At 34.3% G+C, this 18,519-nt stretch overlaps 1 protein-coding gene across 2 annotated transcripts in view; it reads left to right on the forward strand.

Annotated features, from left to right (window-relative positions):
• Positions 1 to 17,246, forward strand: part of LOC108681214 (GTP-binding protein Di-Ras2) — a 39,214-nt gene extending 21,968 nt beyond the window's left edge. For both annotated transcript variants that reach the window (XM_018170221.2, XM_047883859.1), the window contains exons 2-4: positions 6,661 to 6,808; positions 7,619 to 7,804; positions 10,622 to 17,246. In XM_018170221.2, coding sequence (XP_018025710.1) covers positions 6,671 to 6,808; positions 7,619 to 7,804; positions 10,622 to 10,897 — 600 coding nt within the window. In that variant the 5' untranslated portion in view covers positions 6,661 to 6,670 and the 3' untranslated portion in view covers positions 10,898 to 17,246. The remainder of the gene's footprint in view (positions 1 to 6,660; positions 6,809 to 7,618; positions 7,805 to 10,621) is intronic.
• The last annotated feature ends 1,273 nt before the right edge of the window (positions 17,247 to 18,519 follow it).

Below are 18,519 nucleotides of genomic sequence, written 5' to 3' on the forward strand. Positions count from 1 at the left end.
GCGAGAAAAAATAATGATTAAGTACCTGAGTTATAAACTTATATAATGGAAAACTTCCGACACTGTAAAATACAGGAGCTGAAGTCATGAACGAAAATGCAAATTTCCGCAGAACATATTACTATGTGTAAAATATTATTCATTGAGTATTCGAGTTGTGTTGCGTTATTTCCTTGTCAAGTTGTAATGATCTTGAGTGCCGAGCTTCAAAAAAAATTTGCTCTCAGAAAAAGTTATAATTATTTATGTTGACTAACACAAGTATGGTAGATTAGATTTAATTAAAGCACAGGAGCAACAAGGCGGAGGTAACGGCTTGTTCTATGGGGACTCCTTACAAAGAACAAAGTCTAATTTACATTCAATTAGATAAATTACTTCACACCCAAATCAAAATGAAATTAAGCATTAAATATCAACAAGCACAATAATAATACATCCCTAGTAAACACGAGATGGCAAATACAGTAAGAGTTACTGTATAATATGAACACAACATTAGAACATTATCCGTACCTCTGCACTTGCTGAACTACACACAAAGATCCTTGCACGTAACCCAAAGGCAAGTCCGCATCGATTTCGCACACCACGGGATCGTCAACCCTCTCACTTACTATTAAATTCAACACGTCGATTACTCTGATATTTTTCTTCATTAAGTGGCTTTAGAAATCGATAATAGTCTGCGTTACAATTACAATCGATAATAGTCTGCGAAAAAACAATAATTTTCAACTTACAACAATTTTTTTTCTTGTAAAATGAAGATTTGTTTCTATGCTTCAAGCGATGTCCCTTGCGACGGGCATTTACGATCTATATAGAATATTATACAGAGATAACAAAATCAAAAATTGTATTCCTAGCTGCTCAAATTCCCTGTTTTTTTTTTAATTCTACATAAATTTATTTATCGTTATTATTCGCCAGAACATTTATTCGTAATATAGCCCTAACATTGCGCCAATTGCAGCTTCTGAATCTATGTCGGAACAATTTCCCAACAATTTTCGGTATGGGAAAATATTGGATGAGCCGAATAGAGTTTACGAGATATTTTTATGCGTGATGGGGGTAAGTTTGGGTATCTGGGCACTGAAGGTCAGCGGGTAAGGGGGCGGTGGGCACAGCAATGGAATGTTTTTAAAGGGGAGCCGCGCACCGGCATCTCTAGGGCAGCAGCGTGCGTGTGATGGGATTAAGCTCAATGCCAGGTTTCTTGTGAACTCACGCCCTTGACCTAGACTGACTTGGAATTTATTTCTGTATAGAAATTGCAATAATCTATTAATTGTATTCAGTTATATCGCGTAAATCAGGTGACAATGCAGGAGAAATAAACGTCGATAGCATTTTCTTCAAGAACAGAGTGAGCTAGACGTGCAGTGGAATAAATGATATTAGTGCATCCACAGACTATGCGTCTAACTTAGGTTTATAGAGCGATAGTTAACTGTAATAGGAATTATTTCAATTGGCTTCTGCCCGAATCTATTAGTGTATTAACAGCGCACAACTCTGATGTTGAATGCTACTCTAACACAAGAGGGATGTTAAATTAGCCAACCAAAAATGGCAGGAATTTATATTAGAGCATATATAAAAAACTTTCTTCCTCAAGAGGCGAAGTTTCGGAAGAACGCAAATTATTTACAGATTTTCTATCAAAAAGAAAAAAGCTACCCAGCCATTTCTCAACAGATTGGGAAATTCATTTGGTTTATTCGTTATTGTAAAATTCGTTTGGTTTATTCGCGCTGCAAAATATGCTTCTAAATGCTGAGAAACTATGGATCATAAAGGCTTGTGTTATTTTATTTTTATGTTTACTTGGTGCCATCTCTCTAATCATGATTCTCAGTCTTAAACATTGAATTTTCTTTAAATATATCATCGAATTCACCTCGGATCCTTGTAAATCATCCTGTATTTTTTCTCTCATCACAGCCACGAAGCACAATGTTTCTCAGTCGCTTCTAGTTCCCCCTCGTATTTCAACATCTTTCTTTAAACTATTTTTTTAAGTCAATGAAAGTGTAATGAGATCACATTTTCAATCAAGATCTTTTAGGATTTTCAGCCCTTTGCAACCTTGACGTAAAGAACTACAGAGGAAGACACCGGTGCTTCTGTCGCGCCTCGCTGGGCCGCTGCTATAAAAGAAGCTCATTTCGCGTCACGGCGGCTAAGAGGATAGAGTTGATTGTAACGAGGGAGACTCTGCTTCAGGCCTCTCACACATGCATAATTAATTCGCCTTGGCTCACAGTGAAATTCTAACATCTAACATACCTTGTTTTGTGCCAGAAATTCGAGAAAAAGACATTTCTATGATAAATTAAAAATGCATTTTTTTATTACCCGGTGAACTGAAAGTTGAAGTTCAAGATTGAGAAAGATGAAGTGTTAGCAATGTGAAAGATGGAGTGTAGTGAAAGATGAAGTGTTAACAGAACGCGAGCAACTTTTTGGCACTTGATAACTGCAGTTCATTTTTGTCGTAGGCGCTGTGCATTAACCAATCTTGATTAATGATTTGTTAGTTTTAATTATAATCGTTTAACTTTTCTTCTATAATTGAGCTATTAATCATAATTTAGTACATCGTTTTACTTCTATATCACATTTTAATTTATTTTCCCCTTTTTTTATATTGAGAGTTTGTTGTTGCGCTTCCAGCAATGACTATCACTTTCCCGGTTTTGTTGCGTGAGAGCGAGCAGCATTTAATTTAAGTAAGACAGCATGGGTTGTGTCGCACAGAAAATGCATTTGCAAGCCAACTGCAACAGAGTTCATCAATCTTAGGCTGAAATTCATTATTTTAAGAGGAGGGAAAATTCGAACGAAATTTTCAATAGAAATAATAATGCAGGCAGGTAAAAATAACATATAATTGAACACATCATAAGATTACCGTAAGTAATTAGCATGAAAATTGGACATCCCAATAACAAAACATAAACAGGTAGACAGTTATTCGGCGTTCAGAATCAGTTTAAATTTCAATATGGTTAGAATTTCAGGAAAATTTGAGTTAGGGATAGAGGAATCGGGAAAAATAATGAGCTATGCATTCTCTAGATTCTGTTCAATGATTGCTGTAAATGCAGAAATATGAAATATGTAGCACCTGCGAGCTGAAAAATACTTGCTTTTATCTCTTCAGCTATCATGAAATGCTTAGAAAAGGTTCACTATTGCATGATTTTCTTCGATTTTTAGCTATATTTCTGGTGTTAAACTCCGGTCTCCGGGCAATATCTGTTGTTGAGAATGGTATCTACTGTAGGTAAAACTTTCATAGCTCATATCAACATATTAATAATACGAAAATATAACATTGAAACTCTCCCAATTGTTCGATACACTATTTAGTAATTATATATCCGAAGAAAAGTAGGAAAATTTACGACAAATTCACATCACGCGGAATAAATTTGACATCGTTCACTGAAGATCCAGCCTACCGCTCAATCCAGTTCAATCTCTCTTCTTGTCGAGCCGCGGGGCGGACTTTTATGGCCTTGGACTTGAAGTCCGCGTTCGTAAGCCGCCTTTCCTCATTCCAAAAAGTTACGCAACTCATCAAGGACAACTTGTGCGCAATCTCCCTTGGTCGTCTAAGGGGAATTTGACAAGTTCAACTGAGGTTGAATCTTTCGCTTTCCTTGAAAATTGGATAGCGTGGAAAATTGGGAGGAAAGAGGGAAGTCGCATGGTGAGGTTCAAACCAAATGGGGGAATAATATAATCGTTATAATGTTTAAATAACTGCGCTTATATATATTATCATTTGAAAGTGGTTTATTTAAGCATTATTTTCATACAGAATTGTTCGAGGTCCTTGATTTCCAGAATTTGTAGCACGGGCCCAAATTTGCCGATAGAAATTAGAATATTCTTTAGTAGAAAAACCTTTATGACAACTGAACTGAATATTTTAATTATGGAATTTTCCTCATCTGGTCTTATCTAGTGTTTCCCTGATAATTTTTCCAGCAGCTACCGGGAAAACTCGTTCGTGTGTGTGATATAATGATATTAATTAGAGTTATATTATAAAGTCCGCAGTGTAGTAATATATAAAGTATAGTCCACTGTGATAATATGTGATAAAGTATAGTCCACTGTGGAATTTGATAATCTCTTCTGTGCCATCTTCTCAATTTTATCATGTAATTGCGCTCGGAGTTCCTAAGTTCCTAACGTCCGTTTAAACTCCTGTAGTTTCCAATAGGGTTCCTCTTCACTTAGCAAATTTCCCGCCTAACTTTCTGGATGCCTTGCCAGTCAAGTTGTGAATGCTTATTTCTAACATGCATGCCAAGTTACTGCGCTCTAGATTGTTTGTTGACGACTTGATCTAACTCATTATGGCGTCTCGATAGACAGCCTATTTCTTCGTTTTTTCAAATTTTTCATTTAAATTTGAAGAACAGAATTTTTTAGAATTTATTCTCATAAAATTTGAAGTATGTGTACATATTATTATCCATGGTATATTGAGTATCGAACTTTATGATGCACGATTTTTTAAAGCAACTTTTTTTCAGCGCACAATCGAATTTTCTGCTGCGAAAATTGTTATGTCAAAATATTGGGCTTAACCCATCTACGCTGTAACCAATTTGTAATTATTGAAGTTTTCAATATAAAGCAAGAAGAAAAGTTCTTCTTTTCGGCACTCATAATTAATATGGGAAACAATAGTACTAATTTTGCCATTCAACAATAGCGTCGTTGTTTTATTTTAATAAAAGTACCACGTCTGTGCTACGGGCAGACATAATTTTTCGGATGGATGAACCTAGAGTGAATTTCTGTGTTTTTTTTCTAACATTTGTATGGGAATCTCTCGTCATGCCTGCATCCTGTTGTTTTGCTGTAAAAATTCACGTACTATTCGATATTTTTATTTGAAATAACAAAAAATATGATAAACTTCTGCTCGATCGTATTCAGCGACGTGATTTTGTATCCACATTTACTGAATTTGGTTTCTAATTCTAAGGAAATTTAACAAAAGCAATTGCTCATCACGAACTATATTTTAAGGGGAGCGTCTAGGGTAAAATTTTGGATTTCGGCTTTCCCGGTTTTTAGTCTCATCTTAAAGCTGACATTCTGATCTATCCAACGGTTCCAAAACCATCTCTGTACGTTGATTTATACGTTCACGACAGATCATGAAAGGGAGGGGGGTGGGGTAGTTCTTTAACAAATAGAATGGGAGGAAATTCGCTGCGAGCACATTAAATAGAGTGTCTGCTTGAAGTGCACCTTAGTTACTCGCCTGGCGTCGTATGAGGAGGTGTGCATGCAGTCACTCCCACCATCCTTGACTGGAATCAAGCTCCAGTAACGTTTAATTTTGTATCCTTGCTACATTGAGTGCCTATTCCGATGCGCACGGGACTTTGACGGGCTCTACTGAAAAGTTAACTTATTGTCACTGCAAACCTATCTCCTCCTAGAGTTTTCAAGCTACAACAATGAGACATATACCATTCGATGCGCAACAAAATTATCTAGAACGTAACACGGGCGTTTTTCTAATTTCGTTATAGTTTGGACTTTATCCCGCAAAAGGGGGGGTGGCGGGGAAGAAATCGAAAAATTTTCGAAAAATTTACGAAAAATGCTCCCACACCCACAAAAATGAGAAATCCTAAAAACCCTCGTGTTGCGTTTTAGATATGGTCTTTACGCATCGAATGATATGTGTCTCAATGTTGTAGCTTGAAAATCCTAGGAGGAGATAGATTTCTACGGTACCCCTTTTTTGGCCGTTTTCTAAGAATTTCAAGTTTTCTTTCATTTTTTCGAAAAATTCACGCGAACAAAAATGTCTTAGAATTCTATTTTACATATGTGTACCAAGTTTCAGAGTGATCCGTTTGTAAATAGCCGAGATAAATTTTACCCTAGACGCTCCCCTTAAAAAAATTGTTGAAAGTAATCTCAGTCGTAATGGACGAAGAGTAAATTATACGTTAATTTTTTGTATTTTTCTTGAATAGGCTTATTACCCATTCATTTGCCATATTTTCATTGTTATAATTTTTAGAAAGTATACCTAGTTATCATAATACCTTTTTTAATTTTTATGCAAATAAATAATTAAATCGCCATTAACTAAAATAAGCATACTAAAAGTTTTGAATTTTTACTTAATTTCAGGTCACATATTCTTGTTTACAATATTTTACTCACTAAACACTTTTCAAATTTTGTACTCCTGAAATAATTCTTATCTGTACATTGTTAGAAAAATTACTGTTAACGGTATTAACACCGTGTCGCCGTTATTATTCGAATACAACACTAGAAATCCGTAAAACATCTGATAAAAACGGCAAAACAGTTTATTTTCACGGGGCGACCGGCCACTAGAACGCCAGTGGGACCGTTTTTTCACCGTTTTTCTAACAGTATATTTTTATATTAGAATTTGCAAGCCCTAACCAACGGTTGAACTATACCGTGACCTTGATATAATTCTTATCTATTTTTATATTAGAATTTGCAAGCCCTGACCAATGGTTGAACTATGCCGTGACCTTGAAATAATTCTTATCTATTTTTTATATTAGAATTTGCAAGCCCTGACCAACGGTTGAACTAAGCCGTGACCTCGACCATACCTTGTTACAGACGGGCCAGCATGCCGGAGCAGAGCAACGACTACCGCGTCGTGGTGTTCGGCGCTGGCGGCGTCGGCAAAAGCTCCCTCGTGCTGAGATTTGTCAAGGGGACCTTCAAAGAGTCTTATATCCCCACCATTGAGGACACTTATCGCCAGGTATATCCCCACCATTGAGGACACTTATCGACAGGTATATCCCCACCATTGAGGACACTTATCGACAGGTATATCCCCACCATTGAGAACACTTATCGACAGGTATATCGTCTAAAACGATACTTTATTAGTTCATGAAAAGGATTATTTAGTGGAAGACCTATAAAAAAACCTTAATAAGTTGCCATTTAGCTTCTTTAATTATTAAGAGTAGTTATTTCATATGCTGCATTGAGATTAATCAGGGCTACGCAGTTACGAAGGAGCTTATGAATTATCATTTGTAGTTAATTAAACTTTAATTAAAGATTAATTATTAACTTATACGTGTAATTTAAGGTTGCGTTCATGACACAAGATCCAATATACACATTTCATCACATATATCATTTGATAAGATTCCAAGGGTCTTGGTAAGGCCTTCCACGAATTGTCTCTTATGGATGCAACTCAAACTTATTTGATGCCTGGTTGAAATACCCATGCATCAAATGCATTTAATTATCGCTTCGGACGATTGATTTTAAATGCTGATTTTCGATTCGGAGGCATGCAATAGCAAAATTATCTTTTATATATTTGATTTCCACAAGATTACTTGTTCATTGGCAAGGCGATCATTGAATAACTTCTTTTTTATACAAGAGTTTTTTTAACCTTGTTAACGTGTTCTAACGTTGTCATGTGTCGCAGGTGATCACATGCAACAAGAATATCTGCACGCTGCAGATCACCGACACGACAGGATCGCTTTTCATACATGATTTATTTTAGTTTGGTAACGTGTTGTAACGCTGTCATGTATCGCAGGTGATCACATGCAACAAGAACATCTGCACACTGCAGATCACCGACACGACAGGATCGCACCAGTTCCCTGCCATGCAGCGGCTCAGTATAGGCAAAGGCCACGCCTTCATCCTCGTGTACTCGGTGACCTCGAGGCAGAGTCTAGAGGAACTCAGACCGATCAGGGACGTCATTGTTGAGATGAAGGTTAGATTTTCAGAGCCTTTTAGGAATTGTTAGTTCTACACTGAGCGTTTGTAAATATACAATTATGTTATATTTATGTAAATGTACAATTATGTTTTACTATTTTAGAATTGGGTTTTTAAAAAGCTAATTAACTGCAAATTCTAAATCAAAGAAAATGACAAGGAATTTTTTTGGTTATGCTTATATTCGTGAAGTTTTTGAACTATTGATGGAGGTTGTGTTCAAAACTTTCTGATTGAAATTTTGCGAAGCTGCTTTGCATTACCTGCATTAAAATTCTTGGTTGATGCTGATTTTGAATTAAGACAATCTTGAGTTCTTGTATTTAAGTTCTCCACTGACAATAAGTTCGCTGATGCTCGGGAGTTTTGTTTAACGTAGTTTATACGATAAAGATAATCCTAAGTGGAGCGAATTGTAAAAAACTTAATTTTATGATGCTTTTACTGAAAGTAGGTGAAACTAGGTGAAACCTAAATTAAATCTAGGTAAAACCTAAATCTATTGAAACCTAAATTAAATCTAGGTGGAACCTAAATCTATTGAAACCTAAATTAAATCTAGGTGAAACCTAAATTTATTTTTTTTTATTTAAATTAAAAAAAATTCTAAACCTTCGTGAAGCTAAATATAAGGGTGACCAAATCATTCTCATTCAGACCAAACCCCTATTATGAAATATCCCATGGCGATAAATGCTTGGCAATGCATTTATCGGTGCATAACCTTCAGTCTGTGCAAGCGAGACAAGGCCACAGCTTCTGTAAATTTCCGGGCCAGATCGATGGTCGGCTAAACACACCGAGCATGCAACTAGCAGAAAAATAGGGCAAAATAGCAGAAAAAAGGCTTACGGCGCATTATTGCTAGTGGCCGATCCAGCTGTTGCTGATCATGGTATTGAGATGACCTTGCCTATATATTCCCTTCGTACACTATAATTCTTCAACTTTATTTCAGTTTATCTCAGCTACTTACCTTTTATCAAAAAGGCTTCCTGTTTCTTAGTGAGTTTTAATATGAAAATAATAACTATTAACTATTATGAATATTAACTATAATGACTTATTTTACCTTCAATAAGTGTTGTTCAAAATGTTTCAGATAACTTATTAGACATCTAAGATCTTACAAGTTCCATCTGGCAATTGGAAATGAAAAGTTATCATCCACTCTCTGCACGCACCCCTTTAACGATAAAATTTAAGTCAGTCACAGTTCTTTCTGCCAACTGTGGTGTATCCAATAACATAATTGGGCATACTATGTGCATGTACAATATTAACGCAAGCATTTTATAATTGAAAAAGTTATGAAAGTCTTCCATGAAATTAACACGCTTCGAAGGGACCATAACTGCCCCTGCACAAAGCGTTCTTCAGGGACTGGCAACGTCTTCCTAAGTACCTAATTATTTCGAGAGACAAAATTTAGGCATGAAGTTGAGTTAAACTTTTAACTCGACCAGTCTTTCGACTTTTGTTTGGGTAATTATCTTTCTCCGCTGAGCTTGATGCGATTAACAGAGGTTATTCTAAGTTCAGTTCAAATTATGTCCATCTTGAAGTTAATTACCTTAACAGATTCAAAAAAACAATGTTACATTTTCAGACATAGGCGCGAGTGATATACATTGATATATTTTATTTATTTGATACTTCGATATAAAATTAGCTAGACATTTGCAAACCCATTGTTGTAATATAAACAGTAAATTCGAGCCCATTGATGCGTTCAATTGTTCTCCGATTGAATTCCTGGCGCGAAGGACGATTGTTGGCAATGAATTCGATTTGTGTTTGAATGAAAAAAATATACGTAAACGTAGCGTCCTGATGAATACATCGTAGTCATTACAGTCAACGCCACCTGCTGATAATAATAATGAAAATGATGAGGATAATGATAATGATAATGATAATGATAATGATAATGATAATGATAATGATAATGATAATGATAATAATAATGATAATGATAATGATAATGATAATAATAATGATAATGATAATGATAATGATAATGATAATGATAATAATGATAATGATAATGATTATGATAATGATAATGATAATGATAATGATAATGATAATGATAACGATAATGATACAATGACGTACATCGCATGAGAAAACGTCTCTGTTAATAAAAAAAAATCAAATAAAATATCGTTTAAGTAATAATAAAAACATAACACACGAATAGAAAGATGATAAAGAATTTTTTTATATAATACAAAATTATTGCGAAGCTATCGGCAGTAAACCTTTTGAAATATCTCAACTGAATCCTTTATTTTTATCGTAATAGGATTTATCGTTATACTTTAATGCCTCGCTTATATTCTTTTGTTCCTATAATCTTGCGTAATATAGTTTTGAATAATTGTTAAAATTAACAATACAATATTAACGACTAGTAGACTTAAGAAATAATACATTTTATTTCCTTTCATCACGTAGAGAGGTTACGGACGAAGTATGTGTATATTAATATATATAAACTGGTGGCTCTGTTTCTGCACGATCTGATAAGTTTATCTCACGAGCGATATGACCAAGGGCCATATCGGTGATGCTTTTTCGTCGGTATATAAAATAAAGTTTTATGAGGGGCAGATTCTATTTGTTCCTTCTTCATGGGACAGGTATTTTTTAGTCCAACTTGGTCATTTTCAATGCCAGCCAAACCGATTCTCTTTAAACGGTATTATTAGACTGATAAATTATTGTTGCTTTGCTAACTACCTATAACTATAATTTTTAATTTTTTATATAATTAAATACAATTGTCTAATTTCTTGGTTGTGTACAGGGAGCTGAGCTGGACAACATCCCAGTGATGTTAGTAGGCAACAAATGCGATGAGGCAGAGGCGAGAGAAGTCCAGACCAACCTGGGCGAGGCGCAAGCCAAGTTGTGGAAGTGCAACTTCATGGAGACCTCGGCCAAAACAAACCACAACGTCAAGGAACTTTTCCAGGAGCTTCTCAACATGGAAAAAAACAGAAACATGTCGCTGCAACTCGATGGTAAAAGCAAAACCCAAAAAGGTACGAAAATGATCAAAGAAAAGTGTATGTTAATGTGAAGGTGAGATAATGAAAGAAATTAAAATAATTACGAGATCGATCGTCTCGATCTGACTGTGACGGGAGAAAAATAATCCCAAATCTGCATGTAGTGCAAAATGAATGACATTTTCGTGCACTAGATTGGAAATAACGATGATAAATGCACGATACAAAACTACAGCAGCACCCTAAACCTTAGGCACTGGAAATATTTTGGAATAGTGAGGGACCCTGAGCGTGAATGAAAGTGATTTAGCATGAATAACGGTGATGAATATTGCACCTAAAATTTGCTACAAATCAGTTATGATTTGTTTCAATATCTCAACTGAACTATTGAATGATGTCTATTGACTTTTCAATAACTCAACTGAACAATGAGATACGAATAAGTTATTTCATTTGAAATTTTTTACTGAGTCATTCTATTCCGAGTACGAGCGTTAATTAAATGACACGATATGCATCGTTTATATTCCATCCATTGTCTATCAAACAATGGCCGGCTGCTCAAGCAGCGTTTCTGTTCAGTACTTTCCTGTAATCTTAGTGTGCAAAATATTTTATGTAACCTGAAAACGTTTCGTCGTAATTGATGTGTGGGAAGAAGCTATAGGCACATTTTTCCTTCAAAAATGTCAAAGAAGATAATCACAATCGCCTCCATCGCGCGATGGAGGCCGCTGTCGACCGTTCTGATTTTAAAAATTAATATCTAGGGAAACTTTATATCTATCGCTCATGTAATTGTATATTCGCTCTGCTACTTGTGTTGAGGCTTCATTCCTACAAAAATCTCTTATTTCTTATAGCTTCATTTCTGGCGAAAAAAATTTGAATGATCTAGCTATACCATCACCAGCTCTAATCAAAACATATAAACGCAGTTAGTTCTTAAAAATTCGGTTTCAAAATCATCTAAGACGTGATGTCACATTGATTATAAATTAAAAAAACTTCATTTCCACCTTAGGTATAAGAACCTCATCATTCATGATTCCCCTCACCTGAACTCCCCGGGAAGAAGCACCGCTTAGTTAAAACCGCCTTCGCCTTGGTTTTGACCAAAACAGACTTGATTTTATTGATGAGTGAGATCCTTGCGAGTATACTATTTTCCATACTTCAATCCATTGATTAGTCACTACAAAATTTACATTAAACCATAAAATCTATTTTTACACAATATTTTCAAACATTTTCACCATTTGTAACGGTATGGATGACTATATATGTTCCAGAACGTTCCTCGCTCTAGTTTTACATGGGAAGCAAAACTGGCTTGACTGAGCACTTGCAATATCATTTTAAACGCTAAGAAAAAAGTATTCGTCGCCTCGTTAAGCTGAGAAAATTTCTGGGACATAGTCAGTTATATGTTATAGATTATCGTGAGGTCAAAGCTGTGTTGTCATAGCTGGATGGGTGTGATTGGGATTTTGGCTGCAGAATTTTTGACATTGACTTTTATGTGAACCAAACACCGTCGTAAATGACATATGAAAAACTTTATGAAGCCAGTACCAATAATTTTAGCAAATTATTTGTTAATGATTAAGAAATTTAGATAAAAGTTTGAATATATCATTTAATGTTCTTGATAAATGATGACGCTGAGAAGGAGTTCTTTGTGAAGTTGATGATTCTCGTCGAGAAAATGTAGAATTTTAATTCTTAGTTAGCTAATGTAATTTTAGTAAATTAACCAACTCTATGAACATAGCTAGATATTTAAGGTTTTTAACGAACTAACAATGAATATAATCATACTCCTACCGAACGAATGCAAATAATTCAATATGAAATCAAATACTTTTTCAAAAGAAAATCCAGAGAGTCACCTAATCTCATCTCACAATCACCTCTGATTGTCTCTTCTCACAGTCCCCTCTGATTGTATCTGATCGGTTGGCCTAAAGTCCCATTGATCTATAACGTTAATAAAAATTATTCCTAAAATAAATGCAAGCCCGTGAATGTGAAGATATAGTAAATTTGTAAAATGTATTTTTGAAAATTCTTTCTTATAAATCTGCCCGGAGACAAATATAAAGCTGTATGAAAACAGTATTGACATTACTCAGGAGGCTGACCAGTCTCAGACTCCTGGAAACTTTGCATCTGAAAATAAAATTCGGAATGCAATTCAAAGCAACGAATAACGATCTCTTGTCACTTTACACTCATTATAGTCATTTGAATATTTTGGATATAATTTTATTTTCAGCTAGGAATTTCATATTAAAATAATTCAATAATAATATTCAATGTATATATTACAGTATTTTACTAGTGACCTCGTTCCCATGAATAATATTTGGAACTTGACGCTGCAAAAACTTCAACTCTTCAAATATTCAAAGATTCAATTATTTTTAAGTCAAACTCCAAAATAGTTTCGAGGACTACAGTGAACTTCTCAGAGTATTTTTCACCATTGTGTTCAGTACATTAAAGTTCGTTATTAAGCTCTCGAAGCTATTAAATTCTTATTAGACTTCGTACAATGTAAAGAATTTATTTATAGGAGGCGAGACTTCAATTTATCTTCACAGTAATGCTTATAGAGTGCATGTTTCAGCTACAGTAGATTATCGAGCTGTGGTCGTGTTATCGAAGGCTCCTTGCATTTAATTTTGAATAAGATTCACTGGACTTCGATTATTTACAGAGCACAACCTAAGCCAACGAATTTAATGTTTCCGAAAATAATACTTGCCATATATCCTGTATCCTGATAGCTGTAAAAAATAATGAGACTTGAAATTTCTTGGTAAGTTCTGGATTCTATATTTTAATAACGTCTAGTTACAGGAGTTCAAACTGATATGTACAATGTGAATACATTTTCCCTTTTTCGGCTTAAAATGAATTCAAATTCTCCCCTCAACACTCATACCTTCTCGTTGAAGCTGTCTGATTGTTTCAAGCCGATAATTAAAAAATGATTTTGTTAAATTTGTTTTTAACGTTGATGTAAAAGTTTATAATTACACTAATTACTGGAACAATTTACTTGTAATATTTAACAATTTATTTGGATGTAATTATTACCAATTGCCTACAGTCCAGAGACTTGAGTGCCGCAGCGGAGTATAGGAGCTTGCGGTAGCACGACTATAACCTTGCCTAGCTTTACCGCGCAATTTCTACAGTTATGAAAAGTTGTCCTAGTCAGAATCCTAGCCTGCGTATCGACGTCCACTAAATAGCTGAAGGTTGAGTGATTTGATCTCAATAATTCGAAAATGTGATTTGATCTCATTCATTAGAAATTATGATTTCATCTCATTTATTAGAAGTTGTGATTCGATCGCAGTCATTCAAAATTGTGATTTGATCTCATTCATTCGAAATTCTGAACGGTTTAAATTCAAAAAAGCGGCTGAATGTTGGGTGTCGAAAACGTAGGTGGGATTTAAACAAGGGTGCGTGCATCCTCTGCAACAATGTCTTCCAAGAAGGATATTTTGAACCAACCCTCGTCTCTTGCATGCAATATCTAATGAATTTCTCGCAATTTGGGTGATTAATTAAGATAAATAACGAAATTTTTACGAACAAATTTAGCGCTGAAAATAAACATGATGAATAACGGGATATGAACAGTGCAACATCACAATTTTCCCCTTCTGCGACGTTTGGCAGATATTAATGACTGTGGTGGACTTTTATTTGCTTCATAAAGTGCAGGACTACATAAGATTCGTTGCACTTAATTATGCTATTGTAATGGGCTTAGCAGTGCTCAATATTTATTTCTCTTTCTTCACTTAAATTGATAATGAGACGATTTGTAATATTAACACAATCAAAACTTGTCGAATTCCGGTCTGGTGGTGAAGAGGTGTAAAGTTTTTTCTTTTTGCCTAAAAAGCAGAAGTTTGAACGATTGAATTGTGACCAGAGTTCACATTTAACCGTTCAACCTTTCGCTGAACAATCTTTGAAATTAGGTTACATCGAAATGGTTTGTCAAAAACCTTAAAAATTGCAAAAGCGACAAAGGAAATAACATGAATTTATTGATTTACGCAGTGAAAATTTCTAAATTTGTATGGTTTACTTGTTTATCATCACATTCCTTGGAAAAGAGATTGAATTTTTAAAACTCGAACCATGTGGAAGTATATTACAATAAAAATATATTTCATATTCATCTGCGAAGAATATGTGATTTTTGCAGTTGAAAGATAATTATCTGCCTATAAAATTAAGTGAACTATAAATTATTGATATAACTTTCTCCAATAACTGCAAAATTATTTCAATAAAGTTATTCTGGAAATTTGGAGGCCTTTTCGGAGTCTGACACATATTTTAGTAACTTGGATCAGACTGACATATCAGATTCTTTATTCCTTGATCATGATTATTTTTCTCCGTTCAATATAATTCAAGAAAATAATCTAAAGCATGGATATGTTTTTTATGTTTTGTTAACGAAACTTAATTTTCGATGTGTTTTATCGGGAACTTATTTGATAGTTGTTATAGTTAACGATCTGAAATTTTCCTTTTTGGAATATAAAAAACATGAAAACTTGTGAAGTTATGTTCAGTGGACCACGTCATTTTATTGTGAAAGTTACGATATTCTCATTAATTGGATTGAAGGGGAGGCGTCATGTTGTATTTAATATCTGCAATGTAATCGACATGTCTACCATGGTGTTAAGATAATTAAATAATGATTAGGGAATAAATATAATTGGACCACAAATAAACCTTGACTTGGTGAGCACAGATGATAGTAACCTCAAATCATTATAAGAGATACCGAAGTGAATGGAAAAAGGAAGGGATCACTTCCGAAAGGGAAGTGATGCCGAAAGCTTTACATAATAGAGACAGGCGGTCAACGTTTAATTAGACCGAGTTATAATAGAAGTGTTCGACTATCATTTTAAACGATGTCAAAAGAAGTGTGATACTCATTGGTTAATGTCCATGCATTGCATGCAAGCGCTTGCAATTCTTTCAAACGTGCACAACGAAAGATAAAAGCTAGCAATGAGAAGTGATACATTATTAGTGTAAATAGTAATATAAGTTGTGAGATCATTGCGAAAATTAGCGTTGTAAGAAAACAAATTAATAGTGGTTATTATAGAAAACTTATGTTCATAGTGTTATAAGTAAAATAGTTACGAGCGTTGATAGATGCGTAATGAAGTTTTACCATATATTTCTTCCTGATATGGAATGTTTCTCGGAGGAATTTTTCAGAACACTTAAAATATTTGCATCATTTGAAATTTATTTTATTTAGTTTGTTAATTTTTCTAAAATTTACTTTGGATAGAAGTTCAGACTGCGATGCGAGCTACGTTCTAGGAACAATCGTTGAATGGCATATGATTCTCCTAGCATTTGCTTGTAGCCCAAGACTTCACGTTATGGCCGCTTCCTTTGGCTCTCATTTTTGTTAAGCCTATTTTCAGACGTAATCATGCTTCAGAAGTTACATGATTGCGAATCTACTGATTTTTTCTTATAGTGATAAACATAATAATGCAGTCAATTAGTAATGTCCTGATCAGCGGTGAACCATCAATAGTTCTATTTTAAATTAAACTTTATCGCTCATATCGGTTCCGAAATCACGCTAATTATTGGAAATTAGGAAAAAATTCGGTTCGAACACCTGAAGATTGTTTTGACTCCGGAGCTTATTTCCGGTAAGCAGCAATAGAGAAAAGTCATGTATGAGATTGCCACAATACCTACTTTCGCTCATACAATCTCTGATTAAATGTTTCTCAGTACAAGAGAGCTTTTGAGTTTCTGGTGTGTTTGTTTTAGTCCGCAAGCCTATTCCCGTACTGGAGTAAACCTAATTTAGAATGTGATATTTACCCATTTTTTCGATTGCTGAATAACGTAATTATGGAAAAATGTTTTAATGTGAATTAAAATCGATGGTATGACCACATCAATTTTTATGAATTAGGCGTAATCTTTTTCAATAAGCTTGAATTAAGTGATTTAAGTGATTTTGCAGAGAGTGATTTTGCGCGTGATCCCAAAAATATGCAACGACGGATTTTAATACTTCGAAATTTTCCACCAGGCCACCAAATTGAACTGCTAAACGGTAAAAAAAGGTTTGGTAAATCAAACAGAATAGTTTATTTATATTTTGTCTTCGACAACAAATTGAAGATCGTGCTATGAATAGAACATGCAATTTGTTTACGTTATTTCTGTGCATATTACAAATTATGTAGCGTTCGCTTAATGATATGAATTTGAATTGTGTACTGCACTTGCGTAGGCACTGTTTCTTTATATTTTTTATTGTGTGTTCCAGTTATGTGGTGAACCTGAAGCAGATTTACAATATACCGACCGATCTCTAAATATTCTTTGATCTTTAATTTAGTCCTTATTTTACATTTAATCATATACATTCGACTAATAATTTGAAATTCAACGAAGAAGTGAAGTAATTTCAACTAAACATTACTGTCTAGGAACTGATTAAACCTAACTAGGATATATCAAATTACTTAAATTAACAAATGTAATAGGGATTTAAGTGACTAGGATGATAAATATTAAGCGTGAATTTTAGATTAAATATCTGCCATTTAATCTCCAGATAGATTACTGAGCTAACCTTCAACTAATTAATGCGATTTCATGTAGTATATGAAAATCTCAAATGTTTATGCAGCTAAATAATAAGGATATTCATTAGAAATTGACTGTCGCATAAACTGAAACTATTCTTGCTTCCCTTCATATAAAGACACGAAAACAAATTCATTTAAAAGCGTTTAAGAAACTCGTTTTCAATAGTGCACCAATTTTTTTATCTATATTATTGGGTGAAAATCAGTCGCATAAGAGTACCTGAAACTGCGAAGCATGGGATCGAGGGATCTAACCTCCATTTGCTACCGTGGACTATTTAAAAGATAATGTTGATTATCTTACCTCATATTTGATTAACGCTGGCTAATCTTTAAATCGATTGCCAATTCAAGCACGAAATAGTATTTATTTTGACCAAATAACTATTAACTATTTAAATACCTCTAGAATTTCTCAATAAACCTTTACTTTTAATTTCACAAAGATTCGTTTGAGTTAAAATGAGTTATATTGTGCCGATCCGACCCAGTCTTATACATACAAGTTAATAATTGTTAAAATATCGGCTTACGAACTATAATTAATTTTGAGTGATAACATAGTAGCATACATTTCAAAAATTTCCGCCGCATTAAATTGCATGGGTCAGTTTAATTTTGGAGATCTTTACTAAGTAACTGAACATTGCAGACATTGATAAAGTGATTTTACAGACCTAGAGTAACAAATGGAACGGGTTCGATCTCGTCAAAATAATTGAACTGTGCAGACTACCTATAAGCAAAGTAAATGGGCAACATATAGACGATTTACCATGTATTTGAAATGAATAAAAAACTAATAAATGAAATATAAAATATAATCCCATCATCAAGAAAACGAGTAATCACTTTCGGTGAACTTTAGACTAATTATATCTGTCTGTATACTGTATAGTATGACCCGGGCACGAGGAAACTTTTCGTTCATTTACTTTACCATAAATACAGATGAGATTATTCAAAATTTTACATAGAGTAGAATAAATCTCCCAGCGTTG

Source organism: Hyalella azteca, unplaced genomic scaffold (genome assembly GCF_000764305.2).
Source record: "Hyalella azteca isolate HAZT.00-mixed unplaced genomic scaffold, Hazt_2.0.2 contig13873, whole genome shotgun sequence".
NCBI lineage: Eukaryota > Metazoa > Arthropoda > Malacostraca > Amphipoda > Hyalellidae > Hyalella > Hyalella azteca.